The following is a 15,950-nucleotide window of genomic DNA, read 5'->3' as shown; positions in this document are numbered from 1 at the left end:
GCACCAGTGTTAATCAATGAGGCAATGTCCTCTTTCTTTTTATTTCACTACACGAATCGTGCCGTCAGTGCAATCGCAGCATGCTGCGTTTGGCAGTGAGCCTCGGCTCACGCACCCCCACACAAGCCTATGGGAGTGTGTGAAACATTGCACTGCACTCGCATGTCATCCGACTGCAGTGCAATGTACGCAGAGACAGGCAGCAGAGGTGGGAGAAAGTGCTCCCTCCCTCGTCTCCACAGCTATGATACGATCACAAGATCGGATAACAGTTGTCTCACACCCGCAGCAGAGGGTCATTAGCATATCACTTCCCATGCTCTCACATCAGAAGCGGTATGCAAGTGGAAAAGAGCCCTAATTTGTAATTACACCGGAGAGTCCTTGATATAGGGACACATCTTAAGGGGGCTTTACACGCAACGACATTGCTAACGAGATGTCGTTGGGGGTCACAGAATTCGTGACGCACATCCGGCCTCGTTAACGATCAAAAATACTCACGTTATCGTTGATAGGTCGTTCATTTTCAAAATGTCGTTGTGGACTCCGGTTGTTCGTCGTTCCTGAGGCAGCACACATCGCTACATGTGACATCCCAGGAACGACGTACAACACCGTACCTGCGTCCTCTGGCAACAAGGTGGGAGTGTTGATAATGCGGCTGATCTACACCCCTCCGCTTCTATTGGACGCCTGCCGTGTGACGTTGCACGAACCGCCCCCTTAGAAAAGAGGCATTTTGCCGGCCACAGCGACGTCGCTGGGCAGGTAAGTCCGTGTGACGGGGCCTAGCGATATTGTGCGCCACAGGCAGCGATTTGCCCGCGATGCACAAACGACAGGGGCGGGTGCTTTCACCAGTGATATTGCTAGCAATGTCGCTGCGTGTAAAGCAGCCTTTAGTCTTTAATTAGCAGCGTCCGAGTGCTGCAATTCCCAAAATGCAAAAATTCAGGTGCAGCGAGTAGTCAAGGAGCTGAGGGGAACCCGACAGAACCAAGTGTCTGTCTTTCACTCTAGAAACTAGGGAATCGCAGCACCAGTCATCAAAACATCTGACCGTTCACTATTACATGCAAACATTCCTGTCTGGCCAGAGCACTGGTGTCCTTACCAATATCAGCGTGACACCCGGACCCCACTGATCGGCTGTTCCCAGCACAGTGTACAAAGCCGGTACCACGCAGCTCATATTTTGTACCGAACATCAATGTCTTGTTAGCAGCACATCCGACAACATGCTATTGGGTATTCAGGCAGAAGCTCCAAATGGAGTCAGGAACGAGCAGGAAAAAGGCGGTGTGAGCCCGTCCAGACCGACACCACAGACTTCTCATGCACTCACCTACACACCAAATATCCCGTCCTGTTCAGCCCATGAGTACAATGAACACCAACAAGCTTTTCTGCAAAAACAAAAACACACATTTAGGAGGAAGAACTACTAACACATAAGAACTGGAGTCACAGGAAAAAATAAATAAAATCACACCACTTTTAATTGGGTCGTGATATACTCAGAGCCTTAAGCCTCCTTCACACATATGTGTTTCCGGTACAGGTGATGTCTGGTTTCACACGTACTGGAGACCTGGACACACGAAGACCCATTACAATTAATGGGTCTGCGCACATGTGCATGTTTTCACATGGACAGTGTGTCCGTGTAGAGCATACATGTGTCTGTGTGCTCCACACGGCAACATGTCAGTTTTTCTTTGGGAGCACGGATAATCGGATATCACAACAGCCCGCCCACTGATGTGATCTGTGTGACATGTACCGGAGAAAACACATGTCTGTGAAATAAAATGCTTTTCTATACTCACCTGTCTCCACCGCTGATGTCTCCAGCACTGCTGTCACTTGCTTCCGACCCCCACTCAGCATATTCACTGCCCCGAGGACCAGACACAGCAGCAGCGCCGGAGGCGGGTACGTATAGCTGTTCATGATGTCTGTGTGCTATGTGGATGTCACACGGATACACCACGATGAACACTGACACATGCACATATACGCGCCTACACATGGATCATGCAAAATGTGTATTTTACACAGATGTGTGAAAGAGGCCTTAAAAAAAAAAGGAACCCCTCAGGTCCCCTCTGTCCTCCAACCCAGCAGCATTTATATATGTATGCCCAATTTCCCTGCCTAATTAGCCCTCTACTACATTCTTCACCTGTGATAACTTGGATTTCCACAAAACAGCATCACCTCAGGGGAATCTTGGGGATGGCTCATTTTGGCCACATCAGTACCTCAAAAGCCGAGTGTACACTTCCCTGCTTCAATAGGCACACTGCATATGACCGAAACTTTAGAAGAAGATGGAGCAATCTTCTGAACTTCCGCTCATGCGCAGTGTCCTATTGAAGCATACACCTGGTTTCAAAAGGCGCAGTCACGAGGCAAAAATGAGCCGCACGCCTGGTGAGACTCCTAGAGCTGGGGGTGACGCCGGCTCGTGAAAATCATGTTATAACTTATGTTCAGCACACATTCAGTGACTAGTGACCACACTTGGTTAGAAGCGCGTTGACCTTTATCCGTTTTTTTATCCACGTCATGCTCTGTACATTGTTGTGGAGACCTTTTTGGAATATTTAAATTGGACATAATAATTGGATTTTCTCTATTTTGTGGCTGATATTTGTGCGGGTGGTTTCCGTGTAAGTGGGCTCCTGCTGTGGGTGGCACAGGTACAGCTCCATCACAGGGGTGCCTGTACAGCTGACTGCAGGGTGCACTTACAATCTGAACGCACCATGACCTCATCATATGGGAAGGTGGTAAGTGGCTGTTACACCGCTATCCGTACTATTCATTAATAACAATGCCCAATGGCTGCCCGGTGTATGGACACGACTTACCATTCCCAGAATTCTCACTGAGATACTTGTTGACAATGTGTTTAAACTGAGCGATCACTTGGTCACTGGGCACCGCATGGCCCACTGTGAAGATCTTAGAATACAGTATTGTCTTGGGAAGCTCCTGTATAAAACAAAATAAAAACACATTCACAGCTCTGCTTCCTGTATAATGGTACAATTCATGAGCTTGCGTATAATATGGAGGCTGTTTATATACAGAGACAATCCCCATCCCCTGTGGTGGCAGCAATGCTCCATCAGGGTCCTCATCCATTAGGAGATTTTACTAAGGGAACCGGTCAGGTCCAATACCCACCCAGCACCACGAGCAGTTCTGGGTGTATATTGCTAATCCTGCCTAACCGTCCCTGTATACACTAGCATAGATAAAGGGATCTTTAGAAAGAAGGGAATTTTGTTTACTTACCGTAAATTCCTTTTCTTCTAGCTCTAATTGGGAGACCCAGACAATTGGGTGTATAGCTACTGCCTCCGGAGGCCACACAAAGTATTACACTTAAAAGTGTAAGGCCCCTCCCCTACTGCCTATACACCCCCCGTGGGATCACGGGCTCCTCAGTTTTAGTGCAAAAGCAAGAAGGAGGAAAGCCAATAACTGGTTTAAACAAATTCAATCCGAAGAAATATCGGAGAACTGAAACCATTCAACATGAACAACATGTGTATACAAAAAAACAGGGGCGGGTGCTGGGTCTCCCAATTAGAGCTAGAAGAAAAGGAATTTACGGTAAGTAAACAAAATTCCCTTCTTCTTTGTCGCTCTATTGGGAGACCCAGACAATTGGGATGTCCAAAAGCAATCCCTGGGTGGGTAAAATAATACCTCGTGATAGGGCCATAAAAACGGCCCTTTTTTACAGGTGGGCAATTGCCGCCTGAAGGACTTGTCTACCTAGGCTGGCGTCCGCCGAAGCATAGGTATGCACCTGATAATGCTTGGAAAAAGTGTGCAGACTCGACCAAGTAGCCGCCTGGCACACTTGCTGAGCCGTAGCCTGGTGCCGTAATGCCCAGGACGCACCCACGGCTCTGGTAGAATGGGCCTTCAGCCCTGAGGGAACCGGAAGCCCCGCAGAACGGTAGGCTTCAAGAATTGGTTCCTTGATCCACCGAGCCAGGGTGGATTTGGAAGCTTGCGATCCTTTACGCTGGCCGGCGACAAGGACAAAGAGTGCATCCGAACGGCGCAGAGGAGCCGTGCGGGAAATGTAGATTCTGAGTGCTCTCACCAGATCCAACAAATGCAAATCCTTTTCACATTGATGAACTGGACGAGGACACAAAGAAGGTAAGGAGATATCCTGATTGAGATGAAAGGGGGATACCACCTTAGGAAGAAACTCCGGAATCGGGCGCAGAACCACCTTGTCCTGGTGAAACACCAGGAAGGGGGATTTGCATGACAGTGCTGCTAGTTCGGACACTCTCCGAAGAGATGTGACCGCTACTAGAAAAGCCACTTTCTGTGAAAGACGAGAAAGGGAAACATCCTTCATAGGCTCGAAAGGCGGCTTCTGGAGAGCAATTAGAACCCTGTTCAGATCCCAGGGCTCTAACGGCCGCTTGTAAGGAGGGACGATATGACAAACCCCTTGCAGGAACGTGCGTACCTGAGGGAGTCGTGCTAGGCGCTTCTGAAAAAATACAGATAGCGCAGAGACTTGTCCCTTAAGGGAGCCGAGCGACAGACCTTTTTCCAACCCGGATTGCAGGAAGGAAAGAAAAGTAGGCAAAGCAAATGGCCAGGGAGAAACTTCCTGAGCAGAGCACCAAGCTAAGAATATCTTCCACGTCCTGTGGTAGATCTTAGCAGAGGTTAGTTTCCTAGCCTGTCTCATGGTGGCAATGACCTCTTGAGATAATCCTGTAGACGCTAGGATCCAGGACTCAATGGCCACACAGTCAGGCTCAGGGCCGCAGAATTCTGATGGAAAAACGGCCCTTGAGACAGCAAGTCTGGTCGGTCTGGTATTGCCCACGGTTGTCCTACCGTGAGATGCCACAGATCCGGGTACCACGACCTCCTTGGCCAGTCTGGGGCGACGAGGATGGCGCGGTGGCAGTCGGACCTGATCTTGCGTAGCACTCTGGGCAACAGCGCCAGAGGTGGAAACACATAAGGCAGCCGGAACTGCGACCAATCTTGGACTAAGGCGTCCGCCGCTAGAGCTCTGAGATCGTGAGACCGTGCCATGAAGGCCGGGACCTTGTTGTTGTGCCGGGACGCCATTAGGTCGACGTCCGGCCTCCCCCAGCGGCGACAGATCTCCTGAAACACGTCCGGGTGAAGAGACCATTCCCCTGCGTCCATACCCTGGCGACTGAGGAAGTCTGCTTCCCAGTTTTCTACGCCCGGGATGTGAACTGCGGATATGGTGGATGCTGTGTCTTCCACCCACGTCAGAATTCGCCGGACTTCCTGGAAGGCTTGCCGACTGCGTGTCCCTCCTTGGTGGTTGATGTATGCCACCGCTGTGGAGTTGTCCGACTGAATTCGGATCTGCTTGCCTTCTAGCCACTGCTGGAAGGCTCGTAGGGCAAGATACACTGCTCTGATTTCCAGAACATTGATCTGAAGGGTGGACTCTTGCTGAGTCCACGTACCTTGAGCCCGGTGGTGGAGAAAAACTGCTCCCCACCCTGATAGACTCGCGTCCGTTGTGACCACCGCCCAGGATGGGGGTAGGAAGGATTTTCCTATGGACAGTGAGGAGGGAAGAAGCCACCACTGAAGAGAGTCCTTGGCTGCCTGAGAAAGGGAGACGTTCCTGTCTAGGGACGTCGACTTCCCGTCCCATTGGCGGAGAATGTCCCATTGTAGTGGACGCAGATGAAACTGCGCAAAAGGGACTGCCTCCATTGCTGCTACCATCTTCCCTAAGAAGTGCATGAGGCGTCTCAAGGGGTGCGACTGGCCCTGAAGGAGAGATTGCACCCCTGTCTGTAGTGAACGCTGTTTGTCCAGCGGAAGCATCACTATCGCTGATAGAGTATGAAACTCCATGCCAAGGTATGTTATCGATTGGGTTGGAGTCAGATTTGACTTTGAAAAGTTGATGATCCACCCGAAACTCTGGAGAGTCTCCAGCGCAACGTTCAGACTGTGTTGGCATGCCTCTTGAGAGGGTGCCTTGACAAGTAGATCGTCCAAGTAAGGGATCACAGAGTGACCCTGAGAGTGCAGGACTGCTACTACTGCTGCCATGACCTTGGTGAAGACCCTTGGGGCTGTCGCCAGACCGAAAGGCAGGGCTACGAACTGAAGGTGTTCGTCTCCTATAACGAAGCGTAGAAAACGCTGGTGCTCTGGAGCAATCGACACGTGGAGATAAGCATCCTTGATGTCTATTGATGCTAGGAAATCTCCTTGACACATTGAGGCGATGACGGAGCGGAGGGATTCCATCCGGAACCGCCTGGTTTTCACGTGCTTGTTGAGCAGTTTTAGGTCCAGAACAGGACGGAAAGACCCGTCCTTTTTTGGCACCACAAACAAATTGGAGTAAAAACCGTGACCTTGCTCCTGAAGAGGAACAGGGATCACCACTCCTTCTGCCTTTAAAGAGCACACCGCCTGCAGAAGAGCCTCGGCTCGGCCGGGAGGCGGAGAAGTTCTGAAGAATCGAGTTGGAGGACGAGAACTGAACTCTATCCTGTACCCGTGAGACAGAATGTCTCTCACCCAACGGTCTTTGACATGTGGCAGCCAAATGTCGCCAAAGCGGGAGAGCCTGCCACCGACCGAGGATGCGGAGAGAGGAGGCCGAGAGTCATGAGGAAGCCGCCTTGGTAGCGGTTCCTCCAGCTGCTTTCTTTGGGCGTGACTGAGCCCGCCAAGAATCTGAGCTCCTCTGATCCTTTGGAGTCCTTTTGGACGAGGAGAATTGGGACCTGCCCGAGCCTCGAAAGGACCGAAACCTGGACTGTCCCCTCCTCTGTTGGGGTTTATTTGGTCTGGGCTGAGGTAAGGAAGAATCCTTACCCTTGGACTGTTTAATGATTTCATCCAATCTCTCACCAAACAGTCTGTCACCAGAAAATGGTAAACTGGTTAAGCACTTCTTGGAAGCAGAATCTGCCTTCCATTCCCTTAACCACAATGCTCTGCGTAAAACCACGGAGTTGGCGGACGCCACTGCCGTACGGCTTGTAGAGTCCAGGACAGCATTAATAGCGTAAGACGCAAATGCAGACATTTGAGAGGTTAAGGACGCTACTTGCGGAACAGATGTACGTGTGACAGTGTCAATCTGTGCCAGACCAGCTGAAATAGCTTGGAGTGCCCATACAGCTGCGAATGCTGGAGCAAACGACGCGCCGATAGCTTCATAGATGGATTTCAACCAGAGTTCCATCTGTCTGTCAGTGGCATCTTTAAGTGAAGCCCCATCTTCCACTGCAACTATGGATCTAGCCGCAAGCCTGGAGATTGGAGGATCCACCTTGGGACACTGGGTCCAGCCTTTGACCACGTCAGGGGGAAAGGGATAACGTGTATCCTTAAGACGTTTGGAGAAACGCTTATCTGGACAAGCATGGTGTTTCTGGACTGACTCTCTAAAGTCAGAGTGGTCCAGAAAAGTACTCAATTTACGCTTGGGATACCTGAAATGGAATTTCTCCTGCTGTGAAGCCGACTCCTCCACTGGAGGAGCTGGGGAAGAAATATCCAACATTTTATTAATGGACGCTATGAGATCATTCACTATTGCGTCCCCATCAGGTGTATCCAGATTGAGAGCGGTCTCAGGATCAGAATCCTGATCAGCTACCTCTGCCTCATCATACAGAGAGTCCTCCTGCTGGGACCCTGACCAGTGTGATGAAGTCGAGGGTCGCTCATAGCGAGCTCGCTTAGGCTGTCTGGGACTGTCGTCCGTGTCAGAGCCATCACACCGGGATGCATGGGACCCCCCCGGAGCACGGATTTGTTCCAAATGGGGGAGGCCAGTGAGCATTGAATCAACAGTGCCCATGGTCTGAGTTACCGGTCTGGACTGCAAAGTCTCAAGGATTTTAGTCATAGTCACCGACAGTTTATCAGCAAAAACTGCAAACTCCGTCCCTGTCACCTGGACAGTGTTCACAGGCGGTTCTCCTTGGGCCACTTCTAGCAGAGACCCTGGCTGAGCAAGTGCTACAGGGGCCGAACATTGCACACAATGGGGGTCAGTGGCACCTGCCGGTAGAACAGCCCCACATGCGGTACAAGTAGCATAGAAAGCCTGTGTCTTGGCCCCCTTGCTTTTTGCGGACGACATGCTGTTGTCTAGCAATCTAGGAGGGTATATAGCCAAGAATAGCGACCGTACAGTGCACTGTATAGCATACAAGCATAAAGTACAAATGAACACTTCGGCACTAGTGGGGTCAGCACCCGAGATGCCGCTTACCGCCCGCTGCCAGCGGGTGTGTGGTTGCCAGAATCCCGTGTCTGGGTCTCCCAGAGCTTGTCTCCCCTCTCCAGTCAGACTGCAAACAGGAATGGCTGCCGGCGTCCTATGAAGAGGGGCGGGCCGTGGGCGTGCCCCAGACAAAGTGCGGGAAACTGGCGTCCCACTGTGCCCAGTGAGGGGGGTGGAGTATGCTAAGCAGACTCCAGCCCTCAGCGCTGACGTTCTGACCAGCGTCCCGCCCTTCCCCTGACTGGCAGGCCTGGGGGCGGGAACGAAACGGAACTAGGCCGCAAAAGCCGGGGACTCGATTTATAAGCGCGGCCGTCATATATGCACGGCCAGCGCGGAAGTCCCCGGCGCACCACAAGTCCCAGCCGCGCCGCAGTGTAAAAAACCGCCAGCAGCGGCTGGCGCGGCAGTCCCTAATACATAAACTCACGCAGCAAAGCTGCGGTGAGTAAAGCACAAGCGTGTCGCGCTGCTGTCCCCAGCGCACTAACACACCCAGCAATGCTGCAGTGTGTGTGCGCGATTTGTACGGGGACACAGAGTACCTTAATGTAGCAGGGTCCTGTCCCTGACGATACTCAGCTCCATGTCCAGCAGATTCCCAGGGGCTGTGGACGGAGCACGGTCTCCTGTGCCTGGAGACCGATGGGATCCCACTTCACCCAGAGCCCTAAGGGGATGGGGAAGGAAAACAGCATGTGGGCTCCAGCCTCCGTACCCGCAATGGGTACCTCAACCTTAACAAACACCGCCAACAAACGTGGGGTGAGAAGGGAGCATGCTGGGGGCCCTAGTATGGGCCCTCTTTTCTTCCATCCGACAAAGTCAGCAGCTGCTGCTGACTAAACAGTGGAGCTATGCGTGGATGTCTGACCTCCTTCGCACAAAGCATGAAAACTGAGGAGCCCGTGATCCCACGGGGGGTGTATAGGCAGTAGGGGAGGGGCCTTACACTTTTAAGTGTAATACTTTGTGTGGCCTCCGGAGGCAGTAGCTATACACCCAATTGTCTGGGTCTCCCAATAGAGCGACAAAGAAAAGTATTTCTAAACATCTTTTACAGTATGTTAATGAGCGCGGGGACTAGTCCCGTGGGCGTTACTTCCCCTGGCTAGTCGCCCCATTAGCATGTTAGTACACCCCTGTGGGCGGGCTATCATGATAAGGAATGTGAAGGATCAGAGGATGATATCATTCATCTCTCCATCACAATCACATCAGACGGGGGATTTCAGCTTAGTACGCATAATCCCGGAGTTTGGGTCATGCGCACTATGAAGCCGGGTGTACGAATCCTGGCTTCAAACTGAAGTAGTGCGGATGATCCAAACTCCGGGATCATGTGCCCTGAGCTGAAATCTCCCGTCAGACGCAATGGCAACAGAGAGGTGAGTGAGATCATCCTGTGAGGCTGCGTATTCATTAGCATGATAGCATGCCCACAGGGACGTACTAACATGCTAATGAGGGGCGACTAATGCCCAGGGGAATAGTTCCTCTCTCATTAGCATACGGTAAAAGATCTTTAGATATACTTTTCCTAAAGATCCCTTTATCTATGCTAGTGTATACAGGGACAGTTAGGCAGGGATTAGCAATATACACCCAGAACTGGTACTGAGTGCATATTACACCCGACAGGTTCCCTTTAAAAGGAACATGTAAGGTCCTCTGGGCACCCAGGACCACAAGCAGGTCTGTGCACATATGTAAGATCCCTGCCTAACAGTCCCTCCATATAGTACGACACAAAGATCTTTAGAAATAACATCTCATAAATGGTCTTCAGAAATACTAATGGGGGCTGTGACTAGTTGTCCAGGCATTAGTTCTCCTGCTCTAGAATCACTGCGTTGAGAAACGTGATGGTGTCTCCGCGGTGTTGGATGTTGATCTCCCTAAGGTCAACCATCCTTGCTTATTTAGTTCTCCAGCTAGTCTGCCCACTTAGCATGTCCTCCCGCTCCTGTTGGTGTGAGGACATGCTTTACAATGCCCAGCATCTCTATACAAAGCCACATGTGCACAGCTTTGTGCCTCCCAGCATTGTGTGTCCCGGCTTCAGAGTGGCTCACTGTGCGTGATCAGAAGTCGTCTTCACTTCCAGTCATACGCACTACTCTGAAGCCGGATGTACGCGGTGTCCCGGCTCCAGAGAGGTGTAGTAGGATAGAGATACGGAGGAGAACGCACACTGCAGCAATATTTGTTTTGCGCTATTCCGCTATGGTGGATGGATGTCACAACAACTGTTCAGGCTGAAGCCACTGCCGGGCATAGAGCTGAATAATCAACACCACATGTCTACTCATTGGCATACGAGCCAGGCAGCAGCCACCAGCGCAGTGTGTACGGAGACTGACAGCCTGCCAGACCCTGCGCCCATCGGTGATTACCTGCGGGGAGTAGTAGCGCTGGGTGCAGGTTAAATCCACAACCAATCCTAGTTCTTCATTTTGCTTCTTAATGTCATTTACCAGATCCGATGGGGAGAATCGCTGCCAAGGTGCAAGTTTGCCATCGTAAATCTGAAAGTGATCAGCACAAAAGCGTCAGCTCCGCTACATACAGTAACACCGCGGCCATCGCCGTCCAGATACAAAGCTTACGTTCTTCAGAGGGACTTTAAAAGCAATAAAACGAGTTCCCGGGATGCGCTTCCCAACTGGAATGTAATCTATCCACCTGCGGGAGGAGAGGAGAGGGGTTTTCAGAGAATTAGATGAATTTTAGAAAACCCCACTATTTAAAGGGGTTCTCCAGGACCGTGATACGGATGACCATATTCTTAGGATAGGTCATCAGTATCAGATTGGTGCGCTCCCCCACAATCAGCCGTCACAGAGTCCTGCGGCCTCTGGGAGTACATGGAGCATGAACAGCTCCGAGCACTCAGGACAGCAGCTCAACTCCTACTGATGTGACTGGGAGCGGCCATTACAGCGTACCGAGCACTGCCTTCCTGGCTCCATAGGACCTGGTAACGGCTGGTGGGAGGGCCACTGAGGGCAGCCATCGATAGCAGTCCCGGACCCCTCCTTATTGTTCCATACAATGTAATTAAACAGAAAAAGGAATTATTTAGCAGTTTTGAGGTTTAGTTTTTCAGACTTTGTATCTATTAAAAATGACATGTGGAGTGTATTCTGTGGATCAGTACAAGTGCGGTCATATCTGCTGTGGTAGAGATGGTGGGACCCTGTAACCATGGGAACGAGAGTTGTGCAAGATTAATGAGGGTCCTTAAGCCTTACCCATATGCCCAGTATTACATCCAGTGTGGATGTCACCAGTCCAGAGGTGGATTTCCATCTCCCAGTGATTCCTTGTAGGTGGCAGCCTCCCCAATTTGCTGGGTACAGAAGGCTCCCGCTAACCTACGGCCTGTGATGCCCCCGCCATGCAGCCTATTCCATATGGGCACCACTGCCCTCCGGCCTTAGTAGTTTACATAAACGAGACCACAGGCGGCCAAAGACAGGAGGGGCCGCTGTGCCAGGACAGTATACGGCCCAATAACTCATCTAGTGCACAATTCCCCCTGGTAGTAGCAGCCTCACCTCCTGGGCCCGTGCACTAATCATACACGCGTCCCTGCGAGAAATGGGATCAAAACGGGGCATTTGGTGCCAAGCGCCTTCAGTATAACGCCTCCTGTATACAGCCCCCCCAGGATGTCACCCCCATCTCCAGCCCCCCCAGGATCTAGCTCTCTCTCCACCACTGCGTCCAGCCCCCCCCAGGATGTCACCCCCATCTCCAGCCCCTCCAGGATCTAGCTCCCTCTCCACCGCTGCGTCCAGCCCCCCCCCAGGATCTAGCTCCCTCTCCACCGCTGCGTCCAGCCCCCCCCCAGGATCTAGCTCCCTCTCCACCGCTGCGTCCAGCCCCCCCCAGGATCTAGCTCCCTCTCCACCGCTGCGTCCAGCCCCCCCCAGGATCTAGCTCCCTCTCCACCGCTGCGTCCAGCCCCCCCAGGATCTAGCTCCCTCTCCACCGCTGCGTCCAGCCCCCCCAGGATCTAGCTCCCTCTCCACCGCTGCGTCCAGCCCCCCCCAGGATCTAGCTCCCTCTCCACCGCTGCGTCCAGCCCCCCCAGGATCTAGCTCCCTCTCCACCGCTGCGTCCAGCCCCCCCCAGGATCTAGCTCCCTCTCCACCGCTGCGTCCAGCCCCCCCAGGATCTAGCTCCCTCTCCACCGCTGCGTCCAGCCCCCCCCAGGATCTAGCTCCCTCTCCACCGCTGCGTCCAGCCCCCCCCCAGGATCTAGCTCCCTCTCCACCGCTGCGTCCAGCCCCCCCAGGATCTAGCTCCCTCTCCACCGCTGCGTCCAGCCCCCCCAGGATCTAGCTCCCTCTCCACCGCTGCGTCCAGCCCCCCCAGGATCTAGCTCCCTCTCCACCGCTGCGTCCAGCCCCCCCAGGATCTAGCTCCCTCTCCACCGCTGCGTCCAGCCCCCCCAGGATCTAACTCCCTCTCCACCGCTGCGTCCAGCCCCCCCAGGATCTAACTCCCTCTCCACCGCTGCGTCCAGCCCCCCCAGGATCTAGCTCCCTCTCCACCGCTGCGTCCAGCCCCCCCCAGGATCTAGCTCCCTCTCCACCGCTGCGTCCAGCCCCCCCAGGATCTAGCTCCCTCTCCACCGCTGCGTCCAGCCCCCCCAGGATCTAGCTCCCTCTCCACCGCTGCGTCCAGCCCCCCCAGGATCTAGCTCCCTCTCCACCGCTGCGTCCAGCCCCCCCAGGATCTAGCTCCCTCTCCACCGCTGCGTCCAGCCCCCCCAGGATCTAGCTCCCTCTCCACCGCTGCGTCCAGCCCCCCCAGGATCTAGCTCCCTCTCCACCGCTGCGTCCAGCCCCCCCAGGATCTAGCTCCCTCTCCACCGCTGCGTCCAGCCCCCCCAGGATCTAGCTCTCTATCCACCACTGCGTCCAGCCCCCCCAGGATCTAGCTCCCTCTCCACCGCTGCGTCCAGCCCCCCCTGGATCTAGCTCCCTCTCCACCGCTGCGTCCAGCCCCCCCAGGATCTAGCTCTCCCTCCACCGCTGCGTCCAGCCCCCCCTGGATCTAGCTCTCTATCCACCACTGCGTCCAGCCCGATCCCCCTTCCCGGTATGGCGCCTGCTCTCACCGGTCAGGTATGAAGTTCTTGCTCTTCATGGCTGCGGACTGGAGGTGGATGTGTCGGGAGACTGGGATCCGGAGAAACGAATCTCGAAACTTCAGTGTGGAGCGCAGAGCCATCCGGGCCACGGCCACGCTACGGAGGCACGTCACAGCCGGCGCGCAGAGTGATGACGTTGCGAGAGCATCGACCGGATGGCGCCATGTTTGATGTGGGCAGGAAGGCAATTTCCTTATATCCCGGGTGTGCTTGCTTTAGTTAGTGCTCACCTTTCTACAAGGAAGTGGCACGTGTCTGGCTGCTGAGAGTACCACCGGCTGCGGGGGCTGGAGCCCCCTCCTTTATGTGAGCCTAGAAACGAAAGCTTTCCCCCACGGTAGTGACCGGCACCTGCTCACATTCTTCAGAGGGACTGCAATAAGATAATATCCGACTGGCATGTAATCTGTCCACCTGCAGAAGAGGAGAGCGGAGGAAAGGAGAGGACAGGGGTTTTCTGAGATTTGGGTATACAGGAGGTCAGTTCAGCTCCCCTTGGGGTGGTTGGATTTTGGCTGATGGGGGTCACACACAGTTTGTTTTTTGTCACAAATGTTGGGCCAAAATCCCCATAAAAAAGCTATTTGTCCCCCTCCATCTGCCTCCATTTGTTTATACAGGAGATGGCGCCTGTACTGCACAGACTGCATTTTAATATATATATATATATATATATATATATATATAAATTGCCTTATTCTGTCTGTCTGTCTTGCTCCAAAATTGTGTCACGTGACAGTGTCACCGTAAGTGTCATAAAAGTAACAACTGTCGGATTGGCCGCTGGGCTCGGCCTGGCTCCACCCCCCCACGGATTGGCCGCTCGCCTCGGCCTGGCCCCGCCCCCCACATGGATTAGCCGGTCGCGCCGGACCTCCGCACGCATCGCCCGCTCCAGCGTACACCGTCTCCCGGTACACATGTGCAGGGAGCCGGCATACACTGACGCCTCGCCCGCTCAGCCCCGCTCCAGCGTACACCGGCTCCCGGTACACATGTGCAGGGAGCCGGCATACGCTGCGGTCAATAATCAAGTGTCATGCAGCGGTGAAAGAGTTAAAGACACTGCAAGACACTTCATTATAGACAGCGGGCACCCCCAGAAGAGAGAAGATAGAAGAAAGAAGACCCCGCAGTCATACTCACCAGACGCCGACCGGGAGCAGGTGAGCGCATCAAGGTCCTGCAGCGGCGGAACACACACACACACACACACACACGCACACACACATAAGAACAGACACACACACACATCAGATCACACTCACTCACTCTCACACACACCTCACACACACATCAGATTGCATCCACACACTCACAACATCCAGTGATATCGCTTACTTCTCGGCGGCGATACTGTGCGTGCAGGGACCTTCCAGGACCTGCCGGAGGATCACATGGCCGTAAGCATGTGGTATCTCCGGATGTTGTGAGTGTGTGAGCGCGTATGTGCGATATTGTCAATGTGTGTGTATGCGATCGGGTGTGTGCGTGTGTTCTGATGTGTGAGTGTATGCAATCGGATCTGTGAGTGTCGGCAGAGGAGCACGGCGTGCAGCACAGCTGCTGGGACCACCCACCGGAGGGCACAGGGAGAAGTGGGGTGTGAGTGTATGCGATCAGATGTGTGCGTGTATACTGTCTGATGTGACTGTGGAGCACGATGGGGGGTGCGCAGCATGGGGGATGGAGCACGATGGGGGGTGCGCAGCATGGGGGATGGAGCACGATGGGGGGTGCGCAGCATGGGGGATGGAGCACGATGGGGGATGGAGCACTATGGGGGGGGTGCGCAGCATGGGGGATGGAGCACGATGGGGGGTGCGCAGCATGGGGGATGGAGCACGATGGGGGTGCACACCTGCCCCCAAAACACACACACAGCGCCACACGCGCACCGCACAACACACCACACACACACACACCACACACACACTGGGAACCACAAACACCGCCCTACACAGACAACGCCGCGCACACACACACAACACCCAACACACAAACACCGCGGCATACACAAATATATGCACATACCGCGCAACACACACACTGCACAAAACATACCTCTCTCAAAACACACACTCCACACCCACACAAACCGCGCAACACACACAGCACCACACACACAGAACGCTGCAGACACACAGCGCTCCACAAACAACGCAACACACACAACGCAACACACATACAACACCGCTCTCACACACATCAACACCCAGAACATTTACAGTGCCTTACACAAACACTGGCAACTACACACCACAACATCGATATATATAACAAAAAGCATACATTAACTACACAATCAATTCTAGAATACCCGATGCGTTAGAATCGGGCCACCTTCTAGTATATACCGTATATAATATACTAGCTGTACTACCCGACTTTGCCCGGGTTAATAGCTGTCGTTAACAAAATGTATTAACAAAAATGTATTCTGCACACAAAAACCACAAAACAAATAGAAATGTAATT

General features: G+C 53.3%; 1 protein-coding gene across 1 annotated transcript in view; it reads right to left on the bottom strand.

Moving 5' to 3' along the window:
• LOC142304095 (uncharacterized) overlaps positions 1-13,591 on the bottom strand; it is a 58,658-nt gene extending 45,067 nt beyond the window's left edge. Inside the window, exons 1-5 of the mRNA XM_075346127.1 lie at positions 13,440-13,591; positions 10,918-10,993; positions 10,705-10,836; positions 2,880-3,003; positions 1,349-1,409 (exon numbers count right to left, since the gene is read on the bottom strand). Of these exons, the coding sequence (XP_075202242.1) occupies positions 1,349-1,409; positions 2,880-3,003; positions 10,705-10,836; positions 10,918-10,993; positions 13,440-13,552 (506 nt within the window). The 5' untranslated portion in view covers positions 13,553-13,591. The remainder of the gene's footprint in view (positions 1-1,348; positions 1,410-2,879; positions 3,004-10,704; positions 10,837-10,917; positions 10,994-13,439) is intronic.
• Between the last annotated feature and the right edge of the window lie 2,359 nt (positions 13,592-15,950).

The sequence above is a fragment of the Anomaloglossus baeobatrachus genome, chromosome 4 (assembly GCF_048569485.1).
Source record: "Anomaloglossus baeobatrachus isolate aAnoBae1 chromosome 4, aAnoBae1.hap1, whole genome shotgun sequence".
Lineage (NCBI taxonomy): Eukaryota > Metazoa > Chordata > Amphibia > Anura > Aromobatidae > Anomaloglossus > Anomaloglossus baeobatrachus.
This window is presented reverse-complemented; position numbering and strand designations above follow the sequence as displayed.